This window comes from Paroedura picta, chromosome 2, assembly GCF_049243985.1.
Source record: "Paroedura picta isolate Pp20150507F chromosome 2, Ppicta_v3.0, whole genome shotgun sequence".
Lineage (NCBI taxonomy): Eukaryota > Metazoa > Chordata > Lepidosauria > Squamata > Gekkonidae > Paroedura > Paroedura picta.
Window position 1 is genome coordinate 1395360 of NC_135370.1, and position 25439 is coordinate 1420798.

The following is a 25439-nucleotide window of genomic DNA, read 5'->3' on the forward strand; positions in this document are numbered from 1 at the left end:
GCCAGGTACCCCAGATGTCCCTCCAAAAGTGAATCAATCTGGTCACCTTAGATTAAGAGCTAGTCCAGATCCCACTCTAGGGTGCCAGCTCCAGGGTGGGAAATGCTTGGAGATTTTCTTTTGGTGGTGGGGGGGGGGGAGGCTGAGTTGGGAGGGGTTTGTTGAGGGGAGGGACCTCAGCTGGATCCGCCTGCCCCATCCTCCCAAGGGGAACAGATCTCTCTGTGGTAATCCCACAGGATCTTCAGGTACCACCTGCAGAGTCGAAATAACTGGGCCACACAATATGGGTCGAAAACTATTGAAAACTATCTGTTGTCCACGTACATCTGGGCATCCATGGAAGAAGTATTTTTCTTAATAAGGTCATGGACAATGATAAATAATTAAGTTCTGAGGAAGGATCAGATCTGAAAACTGCTTACAACGGATATTGTTTAACTACTGATATACCCATGTTGGATTTCTGGGAATAATGACGTTATGGGAATCATTCTAATCATTCCCACTTACAACCAAGTTCGGTTCATTTTTGAAACATGAGGGATTATCCTTCGATTGAGATTTTTAAAGATTATTAAACATTTGCAATAATAGATTTAGCTTCCCCCCCCTCATGGTTTTCAAGAGGTTTCTACCTGTTTTCTGGAGACTGACAACCCTGTTGAGTGGGAAAGCCAAGAATGAGGGACCCTGGGATGGATCGTGGAACAAACAGAACTTTTTGCACGAGAAAAGTCCTGCTGCATTGGGACTATGAGCTCCTTGCAACACAGAGAAACACAAATGGTTTGTGGTGTTGTGGAAGATGAGCTGCAGTTACTGCATGAAACACCCTTTTTGGGGGAGGGGGCAGGGGAACCCATCCTTGAAACCTGATCCTGATCCTTTCAAAATCTGGGCTCGCTCTCTCCCTCCTGACCTTCCCTCTCGCTGGTTTAAGCAGCTTCTGTCCCCTTTGCTGCCATAGCAACACAGAAACAACTTCCACAGAAACAAAAAGGATGGCGGAGCCGAACTACAAACCTTTGGCCAAGCGGCAGGGAAGCAAAGGCCGCCGAGCAGGCGACAGATAACTCCCCTGGCTGCTGCGTGGAGATTTCCAACCGGCCGCCCTTTTAGGGGCTGGTCAATAGGTCCACATTTGCCTGCACTGCCTAGCTTGGGGGGGGTCAGGTGAGGAGATCCTAAAAAGTCAGGCGGCTGAAGTTGCCTGTGCGTTTGATCTGAAGATGCCCAAACTGTCTCTCTTAAGTCGTGGTGCTGGGCAAGTGGTCCGGAAAACTCAGGAGAAGCTGGAGGTGCATTTCGAACCAGAGGTGAGTCCTCCTTCCTTCCGTGGAGCTGTCTGGCCAGGTATTCTAGACGGGGTTCTAGCAACTGTCTGGGACCTGTTCACCGCTGTTCTGTTCGGCATTTCTAGAGTGTGTCGTTTGCAAAAGCAAAATACGAGCTGCTGATCCGGCTTCATTGTAGCGTTGCCAGCCTCCAGGTGACCCCTGGATCTCTCCTGCTCTCCAGGCAATAAAGGACGGTTCCCCTGGAGAAAAGGGCTGCTTTGGAGGGAGGACTGCTGAGGCCCTTCCCCAGGCTCCACCCCAAAATCTCAGGCAACCGCGCCTTATTAGCCTGCTTTAATTTCCACTGGGAAGATTCAGAAATAAAAAGAAGAGCTGTTTTTTTGTACCCCACTTTTTACTGCCTGAAGGAGCCCCAAGGCAGCCTACACTCGGCTTCCTTCCCCCACAAGAGACAACCTGTGAGATGTGGGGCTGAGAGAGCTCTGAGAAAACTGTGACTGGCCCAAGGTCACCCAGCGGGCTTCACATGGGAGTGGGGAATCAACCCCCGTTCTCCAGATTAGAGTCTGCTGCAGTTTCACCATGCCGGCTCTACGCTGCTACACCAAGCCTGTGCTTCTGCTGAAGCGATTCCAGCATCCGAGAACTATTCCCTGTCTTAATAGATCCAGGTTGGGAAACACCTGGAGATTTTGGGGGTGGACCCTGAGGAAAGAGGGCAAGGATATAGGCTAGATATAGGCTAGAGATCAGGAAAAAGTTTTTCACAGTCAGAGTAGTTCAGCAGGCTGCCTAAGGAGGTGGTGAGCTCCCCCTCACTGGCAGTCTTCAAGCAAAGGTTGGATACACTCTTTTCTTGGATGCTTTAGGATGCTTAGGGCTGATCCTGTGTTGAGCAGGGGGTTGGACTAGATGGCCTGTATGGCCCCTTCCAACTCTATGATTCTGTGATTCTGTGACGTCAATGAGGAATTATTGTACAGAGCCCTCCTATCAAAGTGGCCGTTTTCTCCGGGCAATCTCTGTTGCCGGTAAATTAGTTGTAATCCCAGGAGATTGCCAGGCACAACCTGGAATTTGGTAACCCAATTAGTTGGTCTCTCTTAATGTTGGCCGAAGGAGTTGCACGTGAGTTCAAACGCTCCAGATCTGAACACCAGAATTCTCATGGGCCGAATTGGTCCGTCTCTGGCAGCTTTAGCCATTTTCCAGTTTATAGACTTGACATGTTTTGGGAGCTTTGAACGACAGTCCTGCGGCTTCAATAATCTCCCAGCCATTCCCATGATTCAGACCAGGGGTGAACAAACTGAGGCCCTCCAGATGTCCACGGACTACAATTCCCATGAGCCCCTGCCAGCTGGCAGGGGCTCATGGGAAATGTAGTCCATGGAAATCTGGAGAGCCACAGTTTGCTCACCCCTGATTCAGACCAAGAGGGAGCACTCTTCTGCCGCTCTGTTAAGAATGCTCCTTGGGTCTGTTCTATGGGGCTTCCTCTCGAGAAAGTGTTTCTAGCACTGCTCTGCAAATAGCCCTATTCTGCAAGCCCAGGGGAGGGGAAGGGAGCTCCCTGCTTAAGATATTTCTGAGATAGGCGGGATCTTGCCCTGTGGTCGGACCCCTCTCGCTAGCTGCTAGAATGGGTGGGTGGGGGGAGGTGGGGTCGGGTGGGTGATAGTGTCAGTGGGCTGGGCAGGCTAGGGTGGGATGCAGTTGTAGGGAGAAGGACCTAGCTTAGGTGTATTAGTGCCCTCTCTTGGGGGTAGGTGGGAGGAATCATGGAGGGGGAGTTCTGGTCAGGGGGGGGAGCATATAGAGGGGCCGGGATCCCGACGATCACGGGCCAGAGGCACTATGGCTGGGGAAGGAGGTTGGACAAGAGAAGGGCTGGGAGCACTGGTGTCCCGTATAGGGCCCGGCCGTGGAAACACGACCGGCTCTCTGGGTGTGCTCGATCCCCTTCTAACCTCCGTCCCATCCCCAGGGATGTGAGGGTGGAGGCTAAGGGGAAAGTGGGTCCGGCATTGGTCTTGTGCAATGCAAAGTCGATCAAGAACAAGGCTGCGACTCTGCAACACTTCTTTGCGGAGTCGAAGGCTGACCTTGCGTGCATAACGGAGACCTGGCTGAGAGATGGAGAGGAGGGGGCCTCGAGAGAACTGGCCCCAGCAGGATACTCCGTTCTTCACCAATCCCGGACCCACAAGAGAGGAGGGGGGTGGCAATCTTGGTCCGGGAGGCTTTCTCCTACAGGGCTCTCCCGGGGCCAGGAATTGGTGGGGTGGAGTGTGTCGGTATTGAGTTGGGCTCGGTCGAGAGCTTGGCTATCTGGCTGGTATATCGTCCGCCCAAAGCCCAGCCAGATGCCCTGCCCCGCCTGCTGGAGGCAGCGGCCGCCTGGGCGTTGCAGTTCCCCAGGCTTCTAATCCTGTGTGACTTCAATGTCCACACGGACGCACCCTCTCCAGGACTTGGCGGGGACCTGGTGTCATCCATGGCGACACTGGGGCTCTCGCAATTTGTTGCTGGGCCCACCCATCACGTCAGCCACACACTCGACTTGATTTTTGGCGCCGGGATAGAGGTGGATCTGGATACAGCTTTGGCTGTGCCGTGGTCAGACCACTATGCCCTGCGGGCCCAGCTCAAGATACCACCCCCTCCCCAGTTGGGCGGCGGGCGTATTTTAGCCCGCCCGCGGAGACTCATGGATCCGCTCAGTTTCCAGAATGCTCTGTGGGACCCGATGCCTCCTGGCGACTCACTAGCGGCCATAGTGGAGGACTGGTAGCCCATCCTGACAGCCGCTATAGATGAGATCGCCCCTAAACGTCCTCTCTGCCCTCTACTCAAACGGGCCCTTTGGTACATGGGGGTGCTCCGGGAGAAGAAAAGGGAAGTGAGACGACTGGACGAGTGTGGCGGAAGACTCGTGATGAGGCTACAAGAATATCTTATACGCTTATGAGGGCGTATGAGATGGGGGTGAAAGTGGCTAAACATGAGTTTTTTGCCACGGAAATCACGTCCGCAAGCTCTCGCCTGGCCCAATTATTCAGGGTAGTTAGATCACTGACCGCCCTTGAGGGGCGCCAAAACACTAGACAACTGGAGCTCAGCTGCGAGGCATTTGCGGGAACAGGCAGCGTGTCTACCCACCCTAGCAGGGGTGCAACTTACCATCGTGCCCCAAGCTAGGAATTTGGGTGTGACCATTGATGCCTCCCTGACTATGGAGGCTTAGGTCAAGAGAGTAGCGGGCCAGGCATTTTTCTGTGTTTGCCAGGCCCGGCTACTAGCGCCCTACCTGTCCCCTGACCACTTGGCCACAGTGATCCATGCGACAGTCACCTCCAGAATAGATTTCTGTAACTTGCTCTATGTGGGCCTACCCTTGTCCCTGACCCGGAAACTACAGCTGGTGCAAAATGCAGCTGCCAGGATCCTCACTGGAACATCTTGGAGGGCCCACATCCAGCCGGCGCTGAGGCAGCTGCATTGGCTTCCTGGATCCGGTTCAAGGTTTCGGTTTTAACCTTCAAGGCCATACGCGGGTTGGGACCCACATACCTGAGGGACCGACTACCACTCGATGCCCCCCGCAGGGCTTTATGCTCTGCGGGTGAGAACCTGTTGGTTGTCCCCGGCCCAAGGGAAGCGCATCTAGCCTCAACCAGGGCCAGGGCCAGGGCCTTTTCGGTCCTGGCCCCCACCTGGTGGAATGAGCTCCCGGGTGAGCTGCGGGCCCTGCGGGATTTGTCAGCTTTCCGCAGGGCCTGTAAAACGGAGCTCTTCCACCAGGTCTATGGTTGAGGCTGGGGTCAGCGAATCAGGGACATCGCTCCCCCCTAGGAGTTGGAGTGTACGCTACTCCCCTGTCCTTTCCTCTTCACCTCTTTGATAATTGGGGGAGGGATGGGATTTTTAGCCGTCATGTTAGTAGTTTGATGTTTTAATGGGAATTTTAATGGGGTTAGTTGTTGTGACCCGCCTCGAGCCTGTCGGGAGAGGCGGGAAATAAATCTAAATAATAATAATAATAATAATAATAATAATAATAATAATAATAATAATAATAATAATAATAATATGCTGGCACTGGAGGTGGGTGAATCAGGACAAACGTGGAGCCAAAGAAAGTGTGCATTTGCTGTGCATCCACAGCACTCTGGACTGAATCAGGCTCTGTAGAATAATCTGATTTGACCTGCCTACTCAGGATATTGGACAAGCTGTTGGAATCCAGGAAGCAGGTGCTTGTCAGCCTCCCACGATGAGGATGATCTTTATTCATAACTAGAGCCAAGCCCGTTGCATCCAGGAATGCAACAGGTGCTAGATTGGGGGGGGGGGAGAACTCTGCAGCTGGCCTCCCCCTCCCTCCAGGACCTGGAAGGGCTGCAGGCAGATGTTGGGGAACTCACCAGCAGGGGCAGCTCTCACACAGCAGGGATCTGCAGCCTCCGAGCCTCAGAGGGAAGTGGAAGGAGGCGGGGTGGTCAGGGGTGGGGGGCGATTGGCTGGTCGCTGGACAGACAGGCCTGCCAGTTGGAGGAGGAGGCACTCAGGGACAGGACAGCCACCTAAGTGGGTGTTAAGCGCTGAGTGGCACTTAAGCCATGAGACCAGCTCCTCCTCCTCCTAGGCCTTACCAGAAATATTGAGTGGAACAGATTCCTGCCCTTCCCAGTAGCTCAGGGTGTGTTACAATATGTTGAAACAATCCATTCTAAAAGCCAGTATAAATACAATTAAATATTAAGACATTCTACAGTTACATGCAGCCTCATTTCAATAGAACTTGGGGAATTCCAGCTATTTCGGGTGTGGGGTGTCAGTTTTCCTTCTTTCTTTTTTCTTCCTTTTTGTTGTTTCTAAAGCAGTGAGGCCTCCTCTCCTTGGTGTTGCATCTGCCTTTTTGTCTCCCTCTCTGTGTGTTTTTGTCTGGCCTCAGCTGTAGGCCTGGCGGGGCAGCTCTGTCTTACAGGCCCTGCGGAACAGACTAAGGTCCCCCAGGGCCCTGATCTCCTTCGGCAGCATGTCCCACCAGGCAGGGGCCAGGGCCAAGGCCAGCCCCACCTGTTTGGGGCTGGGGATCCTAAGCATGTTTTAGTCCGCAGACCTCAGTGCTCTGCAGTGGCCCCCAACCTTTTTACCACTGGGGACCGGTCAACGCTTGACAATTTTAATAAGGTCCAGGGGGGGGGGTAATCTTTTGCCCAGGGACATCGCTGCCGCTGCCTGAGCCCCTGCTCCACTTGCTTTCCTGCTGGCGCCCCTGACTTCCTTCCTGCCCCCCGCTGGGGGGTGCTGCCAGCAGCAGCTGCTCAGTGCCACACGGAGGGGGAGCCCCAGCCATGCCGGCCACTGGAGAGCACCAAAGGTGAGCCAGAGGCAGAGTGGCAGGGCAGCCCCCGAGGCAGCAGCCAGGGAGGAGGACGAGGAGGAGCAGCGGCCCGGTACCAACTGATCCACGGACTGGTACTGGTCCCCGGACCGGGGGTTGGGGACCAATGCTCTTGGGGATGGGGAGGTGATGGAAGAGGGGGCCCTGTAGACCTGGAGATTTCCCAGACTCACAGCTGATCTCCAGACTCCCAGACCACAGGTGCAGGAGGCAGAGCCAGCCACAAAATGATTGCTAGTTTGACTTCACTAACACAGTGCAGATCTTTGTGCTGCTGCCAAAGCAGCGTGGCAAAACGTCTGCACAGCTGGGGGGGGGATTAAGATCACCTGATAAATAATAGCCCATTAAGCTGCTAATGGCTTGGTGCTCGATGGGAGACCAGCAGAGGCAGACCCAGCAGAGGCAAAGCCCCACTGGCCTCCCTTGCCCTGCAAGCCCCTTCCTGCCACGGCCCAAAGGCAGTTGTCACCTGACGGCACTGGCATACATATCTAGGCAGGATTTTATTAAAAGGCCAGGGCACCTGTCTATTGATTAGGTTTGTATCCTGCTCCTCTCCATCAACATTTGTCTGTAGGCCCCTTGGTCCCCCAGCTGGAGTCCTTGCAGGGACACATAAGCAGGAAATCCTTCTGTTAGGGACTGCCAACCAGGGATGTCCCTGGAGCCCTCTTCTCCTGTTGCTCTGCAGCAGGGATTCCCAGCCAGGGTTCCTGGAGGCCCCACGGGAGCCCCCCGGGGGTAATGCCGCCATTCCCAGAAGCCCGGAGGGCTCCTGACATCACTCTTCAGACCTAGTCTCTTTCTCCTCGAGGGAAACAGGAAGGGATCGATCGATCGATTGGCCAGCTGCTCCCACATCTTACCTCGGCATCCACTTCTCTGAAGGGGCCTTTCACAACTTCCAGGGTTTCTCGAAGCCTGAGAAATATTTCAGGGGGTTCCCCCAATGGTCAAAAAGTTGAAAAGGCCGCTTTAGAGCTAATCTCTCTGCGTGCAGACAAAACTCTGCAGTTCAAGCAGGCCAGTTTCTCTGCCCCTTTTGCTGGCATTTGCTGGCAGGAGCTCCTGGGAATTGTAGTCCATGGGCATCTGGAGGGCCGCAGTTTGACTACCCCTGCTTTACAGTATCACATCCCTGCTGACCTCCTCCTCAGGCACTGCCTCCCAATCTTCCCAAGATAGACCTGGCCGCCCTCCAATCCAGGGCTCACCAAGTCTTTCTCAAGGGCTCACTTAAGGCTGTGCCCACAGGCCTATGCCGCGGAGTGAGATGGCAAAGGCACCTTCACAAAGCAGAGAAGTTGCCAAGGCCCTCCGGAGCCACAGTCTTCTCCGTCACATGGCTGCACCTCAGGACTTTCTCCTCCCTCCGTGTCGTTAATCCGGGAGGACTCCCGTAGAGGAGGCTGAGCTGCAACGCTGCTGCTGCTATGTCTGAGGGCCGGTCTTGTGACCCTCATGCGAAAGTCACAAGGAAGGTGGCGTCTGGCCAACTTCCACGAGGGCAGCTGCCAGATCGTTTCTGCCACACCGTCCATTTGGCAGCAGTTGGGTGTTCGTATCGGCGCCCGAGCGGTGTGCATGTCTTCTTAAACTCCCACGTGCAATTATCCACCCCCTTAGAGGAGATTTGGGGAATCGTCTCCTAGGATGGCCAGTCTCCACGTGGTACAACTGGAAAATAGACCTGTGTAGTGGACCACAATACTCCATGAAAGAAAGCCCTTAATAGCAAACTCAATTAGTTTGGCTTGGAGATCCTATAAGACAGCAGTCCCCACCGCCGCCAGTCCGCAGCCTTAAAAAGGTTGCGGACCACTGCCATAAGCAACATAAAAGCTGAAAATGATTGTCTGAGACTCACACGGCCAATGCTGATATCTTCAACCATCTTTCCTTTAACCATAATGAAGTTCAAGTTCATAGAACCATAGAGTGGGGAGGGAGCTCCCTGCACAGTGCAGGAATTCACAACTACCCAGAGTGTCCCAAGTGATCCCCCACACTGAAAACAACTCTGCTCCATCTTCTCTAGGACAGCCCGTCAAGTATTTGAAGATGGTGATCAAATAACCTCTCATTCATCCCCTCTCCAGGCTAAACAGACCAAGCTCCCCCAACCTTTCCTCCTACGTCTTGGTCTCCAAACCCCCCGCCATCTTTGTTGCCCTCCACTGGACACGTTCCAGTTTCCCTACATCTTTCTTCAGTTGGGGTGCCCAAAACTGAACACAGGACTCCAAGTTGCATGAGGACAACTCATACCCTACCTCAAGAGTTTCCACGCCCTCATGGTGAGCCAATGGCAGGTCTGTCCCACCCCCAGCCTCCTCCTCCTTCCTGCTGGAAGAAGAGCCAGCCCCCTCTACTGGCCCCATTCCCAAAGGCAAGCGTGCCCTCTACACCTGCCCGAGATCATTGGGGTGGGTGGGAGAAGGGGTCCAGCCTCCCTTGCAAGCCCCAGTGGACTGAGCACAGCCTTTGCATTCTCCCAAGTCGGGGGGGGGGGGTTGGAAAGGCTGCCCTTGAGACCCACAGGGCCAGCTAGGCCTTTCAGCACACCATCATGCCCCGGAGGGAGGGCCACGGAAGATGGAGAAAATGCTGCCCATCAGCCCCAAAGGGTGGCTTTTGGGTGGTCCACTATGTGCCCCCCATGGGGATCGTGGGAGAATATTCCTTCCTTCCTTCCTCCCTCCCTCCCTCCCTCCCTCCCTCCCTCCCTCCCTCCCTTCCTTCCTTCCTTCCTTCCTTCCACCCTCCCTCCCTTCCTCCCTCCCTCCCTTCCTTCCTTCCTTCCTTCCAGCTACTTTCTCCAGAGGAACTTGTGCCTGCTCATGGAGGAGGAGTGGGGATCTGACCTGGCCCTGGAGATTAGAGTCTGCTACTCTTTAACCGCTTCACCATGCTGGATCTTGAGCACGGAGCAGGGGGAGGAGGACCAGCACCCAGGGAGGACACTGTGGAGGCATGCATCCTAACACCTGTTGTATTCCTGGGTGTAACGGGCTTTGCCCCTAGTATAGAAAGAATGCGGAAGTTTCGATCATAGACCTTGATATTGTTATCCAAATTTCCCATGGTCCAATGAACTCTCCTTATTCAGACCCTCAAACTGTCCAATGAAGCCTCTTATTTCAACATTCACCACCACTCAAGATCTCCAATTGCCCAAGATCTGTCGATCCTCTGGAATTACAGCTTGTCTTCCGGCTACAGGGATAAGTCCCTGTAGAGAACTGGATGCTTCGGAGGGTGAATTTTGTGGCACTGAAGTCTCTGTCCCCCTCAGGCTCCATCCTAAAATCTTCAGGGGTATCCCGATCTGGCACCCACATCCATTATAATAATAATAATTATTATTATTATTATTATTATTATTATTATTATTATTATTATTATTATTATTTCGATTTATAGCTCGCCACTCCCCTAAGGCTCGTAGCGGGTAACAACATATAAGAATCCATAAAACCCCTAATACATAAAACAGCCTACAAAGCAGATGGTCTCCATGGTGGCTGGAGAGACCTGGCAGCTCTACCTGAAGCCCCCCAAACCCTGCCCTCCTCAGTCTGTGCCCCCCAAAGTTCCAGGTATCACCCAACCCAGAGCTGACAACTCTAATAGTCTCAGCTGAACTGATGCACAAGCTTCATAAAGTGTAGCATGAGGCCTAAGATTATGTGGGGCCTCTAAATAGATTTTCTTTCATCCTCTGGCTTTTGGGGAAACTCTGATTAAAAAAAACGGCCTCAAACTGTAGAGTTTTGCCCCCAAACCACCGTGTCACTCCCTGCGATGACTCGGGTATGCCAGTGTGACTTCTGGGTAACATCAGGGCATTCTCCGTGAGGGGCAGGTCCAGGGGACAAGGATCGGTGCACAAGGGGCTGTTTTGAGGCGCTTTCCCCCCGGCTCTCTGAAACTCCCCAAACAGAGGGAGCAATGCCAGAGTGGGGGCTCCCTTGGCCACACCCAGGTTCTGGCATCCTTGCGTACCAGTGGCCAGCGGGGACCCAGCAACCTTAGACTGGCTGCTTCGGAAACCGGAAGAGAATCATGAAAATGGGATAGAATTTCTCTGTAAGACCATAAGCTAAACAGGGCATAGAGGTGCGTTGACTTCCCTTCCAAATCGTGTTGTTTTTTTCCCCCCTCCATGTTAGGATTACTTGAACTGGAAGCTTCCAGAGCGCCACTGCTGCGTTACCAGGGTCCTGGGTGATGCCAGCGAAGCCCTGCAGGGATCTTGGGGCCTGGCCCTTCCGAAAACCTACAGCACAAGAAAAGGGGCCCTCGTTCTGTATTCCGAAGATCTCGCCAAACCTTCTCGGAAGCTGAGCAAGCCCCAGCACAGATTTAGAAGCAGAAGTGGGGCCCTGAACGCGGAGCTTCGCACCCTTCAGGATCTGGTGCGGGCCATCCTGGCCTACGGGGGCAAACAGGTAAAGGCGACCACAGACAATTTGCATTGAAGAAGGAATAAATTGCTTGTTGCTACTCACAGGGCTTCTCTTCAAAGCCGTTCAGTAATGGCTGCACCTGCACTAACCCACCTTTATAGCTAACCAAGGGGAGAACACCTTGAGGTCGGAATGCCAACCTCCAGGTGACACCTTGAGACGTCTCACAATTGCAATTGATCTCCAGATTGCCCAGATAACTTTTGGGGCAGAAAATGGCTGCTTTGAAGGGTGACCAAAGTGTGACTTTCCAGATGTCCGTGGACTACAATTCCCATCAGCCCCTGCCAGGATGTGCACCCTGCCGAGGTCCTTCCCCTTCCCAAACCCCACCCTACTCATCTGAGGCTCCTCCTCCAAAACGTCCAGGAGAGCCAGTTTGGTGCAGTGGTTAGGAGTGCGGACTTCTAATCTGGCATGCCGGGTTCGATTCTGCACTCCCCCACATGCAGCCGGCTGGGTGACCTTGGGCTCCCCATGGCACTGATAAAACTGTTCTCACCAAGCAGGAATCTCAGGGCTCCCTCAGCCTCACCCACCCCACAGGGTGTCTGTTGTGGGGAGAGGAATGGGAAGGCGACTGTAAGCCGCTTTGAGCCTCCTTCAGGTAGAGAAAAGCAGCATATAAAAACCAACTCTTCCTCTTCTTCTTCTTCTATTCCTGAACTCAGAGCTGTCAACCTGATGTTTACAGAGCAAATGTGGCCAAATGAGAGAGATAAATTATAGCATCATAATTAATAAGTAATAATAATAAATAATTTTATTTTTCTTCCCTGCCTTCCCACAGGGCTCAGGGTTACACCCGTCAGAAATACAATAAAGTATTATTATTGTTATTGTTAATTTTGTTAATTCTGTAGACCGGCTCGTGGCAAGTTACAATGGTCTTTTGATAAAAATCCCGAATAAAAACCCCAATAAAATGGGACACAACAATAATACTATATAGAACATGGCAGTAATAGCACACAACTCCCATCCCCCTCTTCCTCACCGCCCTGGCCTCAGTCAGAGACTATTATTATTATTATTATTATTATTATTATTATTATTATTATTATTATTATTATTGAATTTATTTCCCGCCACTCCCTTGCGGCTCGTGGCGGGTTACAACAGTATAAAACCCCATAAAATACATTAAAACCAATTAACATGTCAATAGTTAATGACTACCTGGCAAGAGCGGCTAATCAACTACCCATTCCCCCCCTAGCAAGTGGAGAGGGGATACTGATGGTAAAGGTAAAGGTATCCCCTGTGCAAGCACCGAGTCATGTCTGACCCTTGGGGTGACGCCCTCTAGCGTTTTCATGGCAGACTCAATACGGGGTGGTTTGCCAGTGCCTTCCCCAGTCATGACCGTTTACCCCCCAGCAGCAAGCTGGGTACTCATTTTACCGACCTCGGAAGGATGGAAGGCTGAGTCGACCTTGAGCCGGCTGCTGGGATCGAACTCCCAACCTCATGGGCAGACAGATTCAGACTGCATATCGCTGCCTTACCACTCTGCGCCACAAGAGGTTCTTACTGATGGTACTCGTGTCTAATCCCAATCCTCAGGTCCCGGGGGGGCATAGATGTTAAGCCTGGTCCCAACCGTAAACCTGGCGGAAGAGCTCCGTCTTGCAGGCCCTGCGGAACGATGGAAGGTCCCGCAGGGCCCGCAGCTCTCCCGGGAGCTCATTCCACCAGGCAGGGGCCAGGACCGAGAAGGCCCTGGCCCTGGTCGAGGCCAGGCGTGCTTCCCTAGGGCCGGGGACGACCAATAGATTTTCTCCCGCAGAACGTAAAGCTTTGCGGGGGGCATAGGGCGATAAGCGGTCCCTCAGGTATGTGGGTCCCAACTCGCGTAAAGCCTTGAAGGTTAAAACCAAAACCTTGAACCGGATCCGGGCAGCAATTGGCAACCAGTGCAGCTGCCTCAGCACTGGCTGGATATGGGCCCTCCAAGGTGTGCCAGTGAGGACCCTGGCAGCTGCATTTTGCACTAGCTGAAGTTTCCGGATCAAGGACAAGGGAAGGCCCGCGTAGAGCGAGTTACAGAAATCTATTCTGGAGGTGACCGTTGCATGGATCACCGTGGCCAGGTGTTCGGGGGACAGGTAGGGAGCCTGGCCTGCTACTCTTTTGATCTGCGCCTCCAAAGTTAGGGAGGCATCAATGATCAATTCCTGGCCTGGGACGCGATGGTAAGATGCGCCCCTCCCAGGGTGGGCAAGCGCGCTTCCTGATCCTGCCCCCTGCGTCCCAGCCACAGGACCTCCGTCTTGAAGGGGTTGAGTTTCAGACGACTCTGCTCGAACCATTCTGTCACCGCTTCCAAACATCTGGCAAATGGTTCCGGGGGAGAGTCCGGGCGGCCGTCCATGAGGAGATAGAGCTGGGTGTCATCAGCGTACTGGTGGCAACCCAGTCCAAAACTCCGCACCAGCTGGGCCAGAGGGCGCATAAAGACGTTAAATAATGTGGGGGAGAGGACCGCGCCCTGTGGGACTCCACATGGAAGTCTGTAGGAGCGCGAGAGCTCATCCCCCACTGCTACCCTCTGGGTCTGGTCCTGGAGAAAGGAGCGTATCCAGCGTAAAGCTGTGCCCCGTATCCCCGTTTCAGCGAGGCGGTGGACCAACAATTCGTGGTCCACGGTGTCAAAAGCGGCCGACAGGTCCAGAAGAACCAGCACTGCCGACCCGCCTCTATCCAGCTGGCGACGGAGATCATCCAGCAGGGCGACCAGCACCGTCTCCACCCCGTGGCCAGGTCGGAAGCCAGACTGATATGGATCGAGTGCCGAAGTTTCTTCCAAGAATGCCAGGAGCTGGTCTGCCGCGGCCCTTTCGACCACCTTGCCCAGGAACGCTAAGTGCGATACTGGGCGGTAGCTGTCTGGGTCTCGCGGGTCCAGCATAGATCTTTTCAGGAGAGGGCGGACCACTGCCTCCCTTAACTGCTCAGGGAACTCCCCAGAATCCAGGGAGAGATTGACAATATCCCTGAGCTGGCCTCCTATCTTCTGGCCCCCTCCTTTGAGGAGCCATGACGGACAGGGGTCGAGGGGGCATGTGGTCGCCCTGACCGAACCTAGCAACTCGTCCACTTCGGGTAGAGAGAGCCGTCTGAAGCCATCGAACGTCACCTCCAAAGGCGGCCAACAGGTCTCCAGTTCATTTACTGTATTAACTGTGGCGGGAAGAGCGCGGCGGAGCGACGAGACTTTGTCCGCAAAATGGCTCATTAAAGCCTCACAGCCTAGTTCTAATTTCCTACTATTTTGGCGCCCCTCAAGGGCGGTAAGGGATCTAACTGTTCTAAATAGTTGGGCCGGGCGAGAGCTTGCGGACGCGATTTCCGCAGCAAAAAATTCCCGTTTTGCCACTTTCACCGCCATCTCATACGCCCTCATAAGCGTGCGATAAGATGTTCTCGTAGCTTCGTCGCGAGTCTTCCGCCACACTCGCTCCAGTCGTCTCACTTCCCTTTTTCTCTCCCGAAGCTCCCTGGTATACCAGGGTGCCCGTTTGAGTCGAGGGCAGAGAGGACGTTTAGGGGCGATCTCATCTATGGCAGCCGATAGGCGGGACTGCCAGTCCTCCACCAGGGCTGCCAGTGAGTCGCCAGGAGGCATCGGGTCCCGCAGAGCATTCCGGAATCCTATTGGATCCATAAATCTCCGCGGGCGGACTAAAATGCGCCCGCCGCCCAACTGGGGGGGGTGGTATCCTGAGCCGGGCCCGCAGGGCATAGTGGTCAGACCACGGCACAGCCAAAGCTTTATCCAGATCCACTTCTGTCCCAGTGCCAAAAATCAGGTCGAGTGTGTGTCCGGCATGATGGGTGGGCCCAGCAACAAATTGCGAAAGTCCTAGTGTTGCCATGGATGACACCAGGTCTCCGCCATGGACTGGAGAGGGTGCATCCGCGTGGACATTGAAGTCACCCAGGATCAGAAGCCTGGGGTACTGCAACGCCCAGGCAGCCGCCGCCTCCAGCAGGCGGGGCAGGACATCTGGCGGCGCATTGGGCGGACGGTATACCAACTTGGAAGAAGAGCTGCATTTTGCAGGCCCTGCAGAATGCTGTAGGGCAGTGGCATGCGCATCTGCACTGGGGCTGCCGCGCGTGCGCGGGCCCCTGGACCGCCCTCTCCGCACACCACGCCGCAGCGGTCCGAAGCAAGCAGAAGCTTGCGGACCGCTGCTGTAGGGCCCACAGCTTGACCGGGAGCTCCTTCCACCAGGTCGGGGCCAGGACTGAAAAGACCCTGCTCCTGGCTGAGGCTAGGCGTGCTCTCTAGGGCTGGGAATAACCAACAGTACCCGCAAAGCAGAAAGCCCTGCAGGGGGCATAATTTAAAACCGTAATTCATGTTAAAGCAGTATAACTCTCCCTAAAGAATCCTGTAAGTTTTGGTTAGGCCAAATGTTGTGAGACTTCTTGCCTTAAGATTCCCAGCACTTTTGAACAGAACTTGGGTTACCAGGGAAAACAAGCATCTGTCCAGTGGAGAGAAGCCCGTTTAAAAGAAATGCCCCTCGGTCCCTTCTAAATGAGAAGTCAGACGACTGAGAAGAAGAGCTGGTGTTTTATACCCCACTTTTCACTACTCGAAGGAATCCCCAAAAGCAGCTTACAAGCAGCCTTCCCCTCCTCTCCCCACAACACACACCCTATGACAGGGGTAGTCAAACTGCGGCCCTCCGGATGTCCATGGACTGCAATTCCCATGAGCCCCTGCCAGCGAACGCTGGCAGGGGCTCATGGGAATTGTAGTCCATGGACATCCGGAGGGCCGCAGTTTGACTACCCCTGCCCTATGACATAGGTGAGACTAAGAGAACTGCTCTGGAAGAAAAGCTCCAGGTGAACTGAGACTACCACAAGGTCAACCTCCTGGCTGCATGTGGAGGAGTAAGGAATCACACCCAGTTTTCCAGATTACAATCTGCCACTCTTTAACCACAGCGCCATGCTGGCTCTCAATATTGGTCTGTCCTGTGCTTAAAACGGCTGCTGTGAGAATCCCAGAGTTCGTATGCAGAGGCTGCCCCAGTCCCTGTCGTGTGCAGAGAAACCCCACGCCCCAAACCCATTAATAAATCCCGGCTAACCGCACAAGACGCTGTCGGTGTGATCCCAGCCCAGCCCCCGTGTATCCAAGCGTGACATCCGTCAGAGATTAAAGGCGCAGCAAGAAGGACGCAGCTGTGACCGAACACGTGGGATCCTGTGCTGTTGCCACGGACAATTAGGATCCAGCAGAGAGGCTCTCCCGGCACTGGCACATCCCGTCCGCTGAAGGAAGCGGCACAGACCGAAGCAGCATTAACCTCTCCGGGACGGGGCTGGGCTGCACGGATGTCTTGGTTTTAATTTCACTTTTAAACCCACCAACACAAACCATAAGAAGACTTTAAATCAGGGGTAGTCAAACTGCGGCCCGCCAGATGTCCATGGACTACAATTCCCATGAGCCCCTGCCAGCATTTGGGCCACAAATTTGACTACCCCTGCTTTAAATGGCTTTATGTGCAACATATTCTATCCACAGTGTGTGATGCTCAAAGAAGTCTCTGGCAATTGATTTCAGCTTCAGTCAAGAGAAATGTTATGAGGAGCATAAAAACGGGGGGTGGGGGTGGGGGGTGGGGGGTGTCAGTGGGGATTTTTGTCTTGGGTGGGCACGTGTGTTCAGTCCAGCCACTTCCAACCTACACTCTATAAATTAATGCCCTTCCAAACTCCCTATCATTGAGAGTGGTCTATATGCCCACCGGGGACCCCTCCCCTTCCCACCCCCTCCAGACCCATCACTGGCCATTTTGGGAGGGGAGAGATTAACATGAACATATATGGTCGTATCACCTGATAAAAATTTAACACATTTTAGAAGACATTATTAAAAATGATTGAACGCCCTCCCGTTCGGGAAACCCTTCCAGGGCTGTCATGAAACCCTGGTTGAGGAAGCCTGGGGCCCAGACTCAGCCGGTATCCCCCTCCGTAATGGTGGGCCAGGGTCTCCATCTCAAGAAGCCGGCCACATCTCCCGTGCTCCTTGAAGACTAGCTGGAGAGATAAAAAGAGTGAAGCCCCAAATAGTCAAACTGCGGCCCTCCAGATGTCCATGGACTACAATTCCCAGGAGCCCCCTGCCAGCATTCGCTGGCAGGGGGCTCCTGGGAATTGTAGTCCATGGACATCTGGAGGGCCGCAGTTTGACTACCCCTGGCCTACACAAATACCCCTGAGCCAAAGTATGTAAATTGGAACCTGGGAAGCGGCTGATTAGAGCGCGTTAACTGGCTTGTGGTGAAGGGGAAATCGACAGGTCTCAGCATGCTTTTTATTACTCAGAGTGCTTCCAATGGTTCTCATAACAAGGCCCCAGAACATGTTCATAACACCGTTCAGCACACTCCGCTCAGCTAGAAGCCGAGTCCAATTTAGATCCTGTCACTTCGCCTAAATTTCAAGCCCTGCTTCCCTTAGAAAGAGGGGAGGGACACTCTCAGCCTCAGGAACGCTTTAATGAGCTGCCCACACCAAAGGCTTCATGGAACCTCCTCCTCCCCCTTGCTGGATCTACTTTAAAGGTATGGATTTGTTTCAGATTCGATTTCCCCGTACCTTAAACCCGGCACAGGAAGGCTATTCTGGTCTCCATCCATAATTCACAAAAAGAAATGCACAAAGTTCTCACATTTAAACCCATGGCTGTTACTTTAAGCGTTGGCTCTCTGACAGCGGATTTTGAGGAAACTCAGATTTTTGGACATTTAATATACATATCTTACCACAGCTTAGGTGTTTATATTCCAGTAAAGGGCAAATTGTGTAGGATTCTTTAGTATTTTTACCTTTTTACCTTTTTACCTTTTTACCTTTTTACCTTTTTACCTTTTGTCTATTCTCACCTTTTGTCTATTCTCGCAGTCTAACAGTGGGATGGTTCCTAAAATGGGATGTTCTTTCCACTCCTCTCCAGCATCACTTCAGTTTCTGGGATGGGTGGAGAAGAGAACTTTCCGTCTCAGCTGCCACAAAATTTTCAAGGCAAGAGAAATTCAGAGCTGGTTTAGCCCTGGACTTCCATGGTTAGTCTCCCATCCAAGTAGTAACCAGGCTACGCTGCTTATCTTGCGAGATCTAATGAGATCTTGGTAGCCTGGGATCTCCAGCATTGGAACGGGGATGAACTGAACCATGAAGCATACAGTTGCCCTGTTTGTGGTCCATGAACCAAAGTTTGTGACCATTATAACCTTCCACAAGTTCATGGTGGTTTGTGGATGTTCATGGCTAGAGCAGAAAGCAGGGGTTTTCTTTCCCCATGAAAGCAGCTGAGCACTGGGAAGTAGCCTGCCCCCTGCTGCTCAGCTATTTTTGAGACTTCCTTGTGCACTTTCTTTAAACTTGTGGGGTTGCCTGAAATAGCTGAGTGGTGGGGAGTAGGCTATTTTTCGGGCTTCCTACAAGCCCCATCAAAAGGGACTACAGTTTCTGGGGCCATGAACCAGTTTTAAACAAACTTCCTAATTTGTGGGTTCTACCCTGAATCACTAATCAATGTGAACCCTTTCTCCAGTTTGCAGCCATCTCTGATGCAGTGCAGAGTATTCCGTGGCTTACATCCTCCAAATGTGGGTGAGGTGGTAGATGTCCCTGGACTCTTCTCTCTCCAGACTAGCAGTAGAAGCTCACCTGGCTAGATACTCTTCCATATGAACAATTCCCTGCACTTAAAAAATTAGATGTGATTTTTTAAATGGCGGTACACTTTATGCTATGAGTGCCACATGCTGTACAAGAGATTTACCACTGTGTTTGTGAGTTCTAGGCCAGTGTTGTTCTTTTTCTTGTCTGGCAGACTTGTGTCACTTCTGTATATGTATGTATATACAGAAAGACAAAAATTGGGAGCGATTTGCCAAAATTTCTCTCAGAAAAACCAGAAAGGCCACATTTCAGGGCACGGAACTGCTGCAAATATTGGGAACAATCCACCCCAACTCCCCACAGAAACAGGGTTTGTTGAGAAATGTCTTGTGAACTTCGGTATTTTAATTTTTCAATTCTGGGGAGGTTCGTAGTAAATTTCCAGTGAGCTTCCTCGATGCCTCTTGGTTATCTCTCAGCACTGGGTGGCAGGGTCTGCTCTCTTGGTATGTTTTGAGCAATTTGTTTTATCACTTTGGCTCTGGCAGGCTTGCAGTGTGGGAACATTGCATTGTAGCACCTGGTTTTTTGGCACCAAAGGGTCCCTGGGGGATGGGCAGGCATGTAGATAGGTGGCCTTGTGCTCACTTTAGTTTTGGCAAAGAGCATCCTGTACCTGTTTCACTAATCCTTTCAATGAAGAGATTTCTTCAACCAAGAGTCTGCTTAGTGGAGAATTTGACCGGGTGCTGACAGGTATACCCTTTGTCGGACCCCTTGTCAAATAAGTGCCCTTCTAGAATGTGTAGCCCAGTTCAGCAGCCTGGTGATGCTGCCCTTTTCACTGCTGGAATATGGAAGATCTGTATTATGCACAATTAACAGCACAAGAAGGTCCTACATGGGCATCAGAGGAGATGTATAGTTAGCATATTTAGATTTAGAAATTTACTGATATGTTCAAATACTCTCCTCCTCTAGCTTGATTGACTCAGTGGGAGACTTCCTGCTCCTTTAAGTACACTTCCTGCATGCTTTTCCTCTAGAACAGGGGTAGTCAAACTGCGGCCCTCCAGATGTCCATGGACTACAATTCCCAGAAGCCCCTGCCAGCAAATGCTGGCAGGGGCTTCTGGGAATTGTAGTCCATGGACATCTGGAGGGCCGCAGTTTGACTACCCCTGCTCTAGAAGAAGACTTAGTAAGACAGTTAGGACTATCTCTCTCCCCCCTTACTCATAACTTTTGTTTCTCTTCTCAGTAGAACTATTTTATTCCTTTAAGCATCCAGTGTTCTGCTTTGCTGCATATTTAAATGCTGGCAACATTTACTCACTTGTGTGAGAGAGAGCTTTCCAGCCTCCCCTCCCCAGAGGTATAGTTGTTAGTGAAGTAGTCACACAAGGCTGATGATGCAGGAGAACAAATGACAATGGTGGAGGGGGATGCATGTACCGGGGTAGAAGGCATTTCATCTGCTGGGATGGTTCCTATGAAAAAGCTATTCTGAGTGAAATGCCGTTGGCACTTACAACCCCCAAATCGGAGCATCGATAAGACGGAGATGAAACATGGTCTGCGGTGAATCAATGAGGAGCTCTCTCTGAGATAGTAGTAGTAGTAGTAGTGGTAGTGGTAGTAATAATTATAATAATAAATTTTATTTTTAACTCCCCCTTCTCTAACACTCAGGGCGGGTAACAGTGTATAAAACTACATACAATTAAGCCTTAAAAACATCACATTCCTGAATGCACCCCGTTTCAGACCCCTGGACAGGGGGTGTTTAATTAAGAGCTGATCTTCTAACTCTCCTTCTCCGGCATCTTGCCATCTCTGCAGGCACGGCGCGGTCGGAAGTCAGCAGGAGGGCAGCCGTATCTCCACTTCCTAAGCAATCCGCCGATCCAGCCTGACAAGCAAATGAGACCAGGTTATTCGGCCAAGAGGTACCTCCTCAAGCTCCTCAAGTTTGCTCAGATCTGGGATCCAAACATTTTACAAAAACTTCAGCATGCAGGTGAGTGGGAGTAGCAGTAAAGCCAAGGTTTCTAAAAGTTAGCACTTTCGGACCTACGGAAGAAAATCACTGTACATATTTCCTGGAGGGGCTGTTAGTTAGCTGTTCTTAACTAGGTGTACCAGGGTGCAGTCTGCACGGGGATTTTTACCCACTCCCAGTTCCCATGAATCCCTTCTGTCTACACTGAATTCAATTTCCACTTTGATTTGGGATGCTTTAAATTTTCCCTCTGCAACAAGCATGATTGATTCATGGTGACCCTACATTTCCACTGCGATATCCAGGAGCAGATATAAGTTTGATATTTCAAAAACCGTCATCAGAAAGTGTGCAGATTTCTGGTCTTTGTGAATTAACTTCCTGCCTCCTGCCTCCATAGAGCCTCTTGTGGTGCAGAGTGGTAAGGCAGCAGACATGCAGTCTGAAGCTCTGTCCATAAGGCTGGGAGTTCAATCCCAGCAGCCGGCTCAAGGTTGACAGCCTTTCATCCTTCTGAGGTCGGTAAAATGAGTACCCAGCTTGCTGCTGGGGGGTAAACAGTAATGATTGGGGAAGGCACTGGCAAACCACCCCGTATTGAGTCTGCCATGAAAACGCTAGAGGGCGTCACCCCAAGGGTCAGACATGACTCGGTGCTTGCACAGGGGATACCTTTACCTTTTACCTCCTGCCTCCAATGCTGTAGCAAAGCAGTCTTCCCTGATTGGCCAGGGTGTCAGTTCAAAGACTTCCTGGTTCCCAGTTGCAAGGCTTCCCTTAAAGTGACCGCGCTCCAGAAGCCCTGACTTTTTCCCACCTCTGCTGTCTCCAATCCTCTCCCCCCCCCCATTCAAGAAAAGAAAGAGGCTCCTGCTGTGCTTGGCTCCCCCCCCCTTCTGAGCTTCCCTAATCACATGCAGAACACTTTTCTGTTTCAATGGGGGGGGGATAGAGGAAGACCCAAGTCCAAATTGATCTGAATTCAGCAGGCTCCACCACGGAATAAGCAAAGTAACTGCAAAATCAGCCCAGGTTTCTTCCTGTATTGATTTCCATGTTGGACAACCTCCTCCCCTCATGGATTGCCCCCCCCCCCCGCTCTTCTCCATGCTTGACACGGGACATACAGTGACGTGTCTTTGGCTGTCACATCAGCAACTCTCTGGGAATTTCCCCTTGATCTTTACCATAGAGATTGAGGCAGCAGGCACCTTTGGAACTCTGTGGTGGGCACAGCCAGAAAATGGCTGCCACAAAATGGCTGCCACAGGAGGTGGAGCCAGCCACAAAACTGGCTGCCTTGGCCCTTACCTTTAGACCCACCGTGGTACAGCTGATGCCAAAGCAACGTTTTTCAAAATCTGCACAGCCAATCAACTCTCCAATGACCAATCAGAAGCCTTGTTGGATAACAGTGTCATCTAGCCCTGCCCATATTCTTAAGGCATTTGAGTGCCACCAGGAGAAGTTAGCGGGGACCATGGCCCCTTGGGCACCACATTGGGGACCCCTGTCCTAGAGAGTTGGGTGATGCTTCCCTTCTCCATGCTCTAAGGGCTGGCTAATCTATTCCTAACTAATAAGAGAGAGAGAGAGAAGAAAATTGCAGGAAACATGAAAATGTTCTCAACATAACTAATGATGTGTTAAAGTCACAAGGACGGTTTCCACTGTTTTCACGATGACCAGATCAGGACTCCAATGGCTACATTTCTGGGGGGAGCTTATGCAATGTGTTCTCCAACACGCTGTGGTCACTGGGACCTGCTTAATGTTCTCTTTCTTTAATATGGCACCCTGTAGCCTTGCCATACAGTCCTTGATATGGCATCTTTGTTTTTAACTCTCCTGAGCGTGTTCTTTCTTGGGTTCTCTGTAAAGAGCTAGTTTGGTGTCGTGGTTAGGAGTGCGGACTTCTAATCTGGCATGCCGGGTTCGATTCTGCGCTCCCCCACATGCAACCAGCTGGGTGACCTTGGGCTCGCCACAGCACTGATAAAACTGTTCTGACCGGGCAGTGATATCAGGGCTCTCTCAGCCTCACCCACCCCACAGGGTGTCTGTTGTGGGGAGAGGAATGGGAAGGCGACTGGAAGCCGCTTTGAGCCTCCTTCAGGTAGGGAAAAGAGGCATATAAGAACCAACTCTTCTTCTTCTTCTTCTTCTTCTTCTTCTTCATCTTCTTCTTCTTCTTCTTCTTCTTCTTCTTCTTCTTCTTCTTCTACGTGTGCCATCCCTCCCAGGATATATCAAGGATCCTTTCGTGCTGGAGGAAAATGCAACATACCACAGAAGGAAACAGGATCTGTCAGCTTTTCCTCCAAAATATAGGCGCCTGCCTATTTTCTATTCACCCGGCTCACTTCTGTGGGATCAGATGGAGAAGGCCAATCCAGGTACGGAATGCAGTGAATGACAAAACCATGGACATCTGGAGAGCCATGATGTGGCTACCCCTGGCCTGGTGTTTCCTGACGTTTCTGCGGGGGTGGCTGCAGCAATCGGAATGGAGGCGGGTGGTAATGGCAGCCCCCCTTGCCCTGAGGCAGCCACCACGTCCACCAGCCCTCAGCCTCTCCGCTTCCCCTTTCCGTCCGCTGATTTATTGTGGACGTGCCGATGCCCTCCCGGCTGGACTGGCCCCCATCATCTGGCAACCCGCCTTCGATACCGGCACGTTCTCCTCCCCTACAGGCCTCGGTCTTTCATCAAATGTGGAATCTGAACCCGGGTTGGTGGAAGGCTGCAGCAGAGAAAAACAAGCCAGGAGGAAACCTTTCAGGATCTCCCTAAGAAAGCTGAGTTTTCACCTGAGTCCTCAGCGTTCAAAGGACAGCACTCGGAGACGGAAGGCCAGAGACGGAGGCACTGCAAAGGTATGGCCGCCTTTGGGTATTTCCCAATAGCATCCTTGTGCATGCTCCAGGAGAGCTGGAATCAAGATAGCATAACATAGCATGAATTTCCATAGGTTGACTCACGCCCTGTGTGGGCTTCATGTACACAGCAGAGCATGGCAGTGAACCACAGAGTCCACTAGCAAATTCAGTTTCAGCTGTACTTAAATATGCGCCTAGCATTTCTGTGGCGCGTGTTAAATCCACCCCCTTTTTTGTCCTGGATTGAGAGAACTACTACAGCACGTGCCTCACTCTGTGTTTGCGTCTCCTCGCTGGGGCCAGGCTTTGTGTACATGAGTATTGCTGGATACTGGAGCAGGGCTGCCACAGCTTGGGAAACTCCTGGAGATTTGGGGACGATCCCTGGGGAGAGTGGAGTGTACGGAGGGAGCTCAGTGGGAATGTGATGCCATAGGGCAGGAGTGGCCAAACTGTGGCTCTCCAGATGCCCATGGACCACAATTCCCATGAGCCCCTGCCAAACGGCAGGGGCTCATGGGAATTGTAGTCCATGGACATCTGGAGAGCCACAGTTTGGCCACCTTGGCCTTCTAAAACTGTCCTTTCCTCCGCGGGATTTGAACTCTAGTCTGGAGATCAATCGTAATGTTGGGAGAACTCCAGGCTCTGCCTTGAGGTTAGCAACACTGTAGAGCAGGGGTAGTCAAACTGCGGCCCTCCAGATGTCCATGGACTACAATTCCCAGGAGCCCCCTGCCAGCGAATGCTGGCAGGGGCTCCTGGGAATTGTAGTCCATGGACATCTGGAGGGCCGAGTTTGACTACCCCTGCTGTCAAGGAGCTGCATCGTCTGGCAAACCTGGTCCTCTTTGGGCAGGAGCTAGCTGCATCTGCCTCACGGCGTCTCTTTCTTCCCACATCGTGCCTGCAGCGTCCCCCTTGCCAGGTGAAGGGCAGCCGGAATGCGGCATTTGAGCCTCGGGGGAGCTTCGTGTGGGAGAGACTTTTTTGCAGCAGAGCCGTAAAGCACTTTTAGCCTCTCCCCCTCGTTGACGCTCTCTGGCCTGCAAGAGGAGCCAGGGCTTCTTCAGCCAGCAGGGTTTGTGCTCTTCCATCTCCTGTTAGCATTTGAGCTTTGCACCCCCTGGTGAGCAGGAACAGAACTGCTGGTGAGCGCTGCAGATTTGGGATTTTGCTCGGCTTCACTCCAGTGGTGGTGGATAGCCTCCCTGGCAGCCCAAGGAGACCCCCGCGTTGAAAGTGAAGCAGGCACCCCCTTCCCCTTGATAATAAACCAGGTTGGATCCAGGCTCAATTTTCCGCCAATGGAAGGCACTTCCGCTAGCAGACAAGAACTTTGCTGGCCCCTCCGCCAGCCATTCGGTTGTGGCGGAACGGAGGAGGCCCAAAAGTCGTCCTTTGCTGGTGGAAGTGGAAAATTGAGCCTGAATTCGAACACGGGATCATGATGAGCAATCTCCTTTTAAATACCCCTGCTATTTAAGCTATGGAAGAACGCTTGAGTCCAGTGGCACCACTAAGAACAACTGCGTTTCATTCTTATACCCAGCATTAAACTTAGTGGGCGTTAGAGGTGCTACTGGCCTCAAACTGTATTCTGCTCCTTCAGACCTGAAGTACCTGGAGATTAGGGGGTGGGGCTTGAGAAGGGAGGGGAGGGACTTCCATGGGGCAGAATGCCACCATGCCTACTTTCCAAAGCAGTCGTTTCCT

At 52.3% G+C, this 25439-nt stretch overlaps 1 protein-coding gene across 11 annotated transcripts in view; it reads left to right on the forward strand.

Moving 5' to 3' along the window:
- Positions 1-975: 975 nt before the first annotated feature.
- The window catches only part of KIAA2012 (KIAA2012 ortholog), a 98063-nt gene continuing 73599 nt past the window's right edge, over positions 976-25439 (forward strand). For 5 of the 11 annotated variants that reach the window (XM_077319166.1, XM_077319167.1, XM_077319171.1 and 2 more), the window contains exons 1-5: positions 981-1319; positions 10887-11165; positions 20685-20862; positions 23088-23240; positions 23539-23720. In XM_077319166.1, coding sequence (XP_077175281.1) covers positions 1233-1319; positions 10887-11165; positions 20685-20862; positions 23088-23240; positions 23539-23720 — 879 coding nt within the window. In that variant the 5' untranslated portion in view covers positions 981-1232. Of the gene's footprint in view, positions 1320-10886; positions 11166-20684; positions 20863-23087; positions 23241-23538; positions 23721-25439 lie in introns of all 11 variants that reach the window. The other 6 variants (XM_077319170.1, XM_077319169.1, XM_077319173.1 and 3 more) reach the window with 3 other exon arrangements.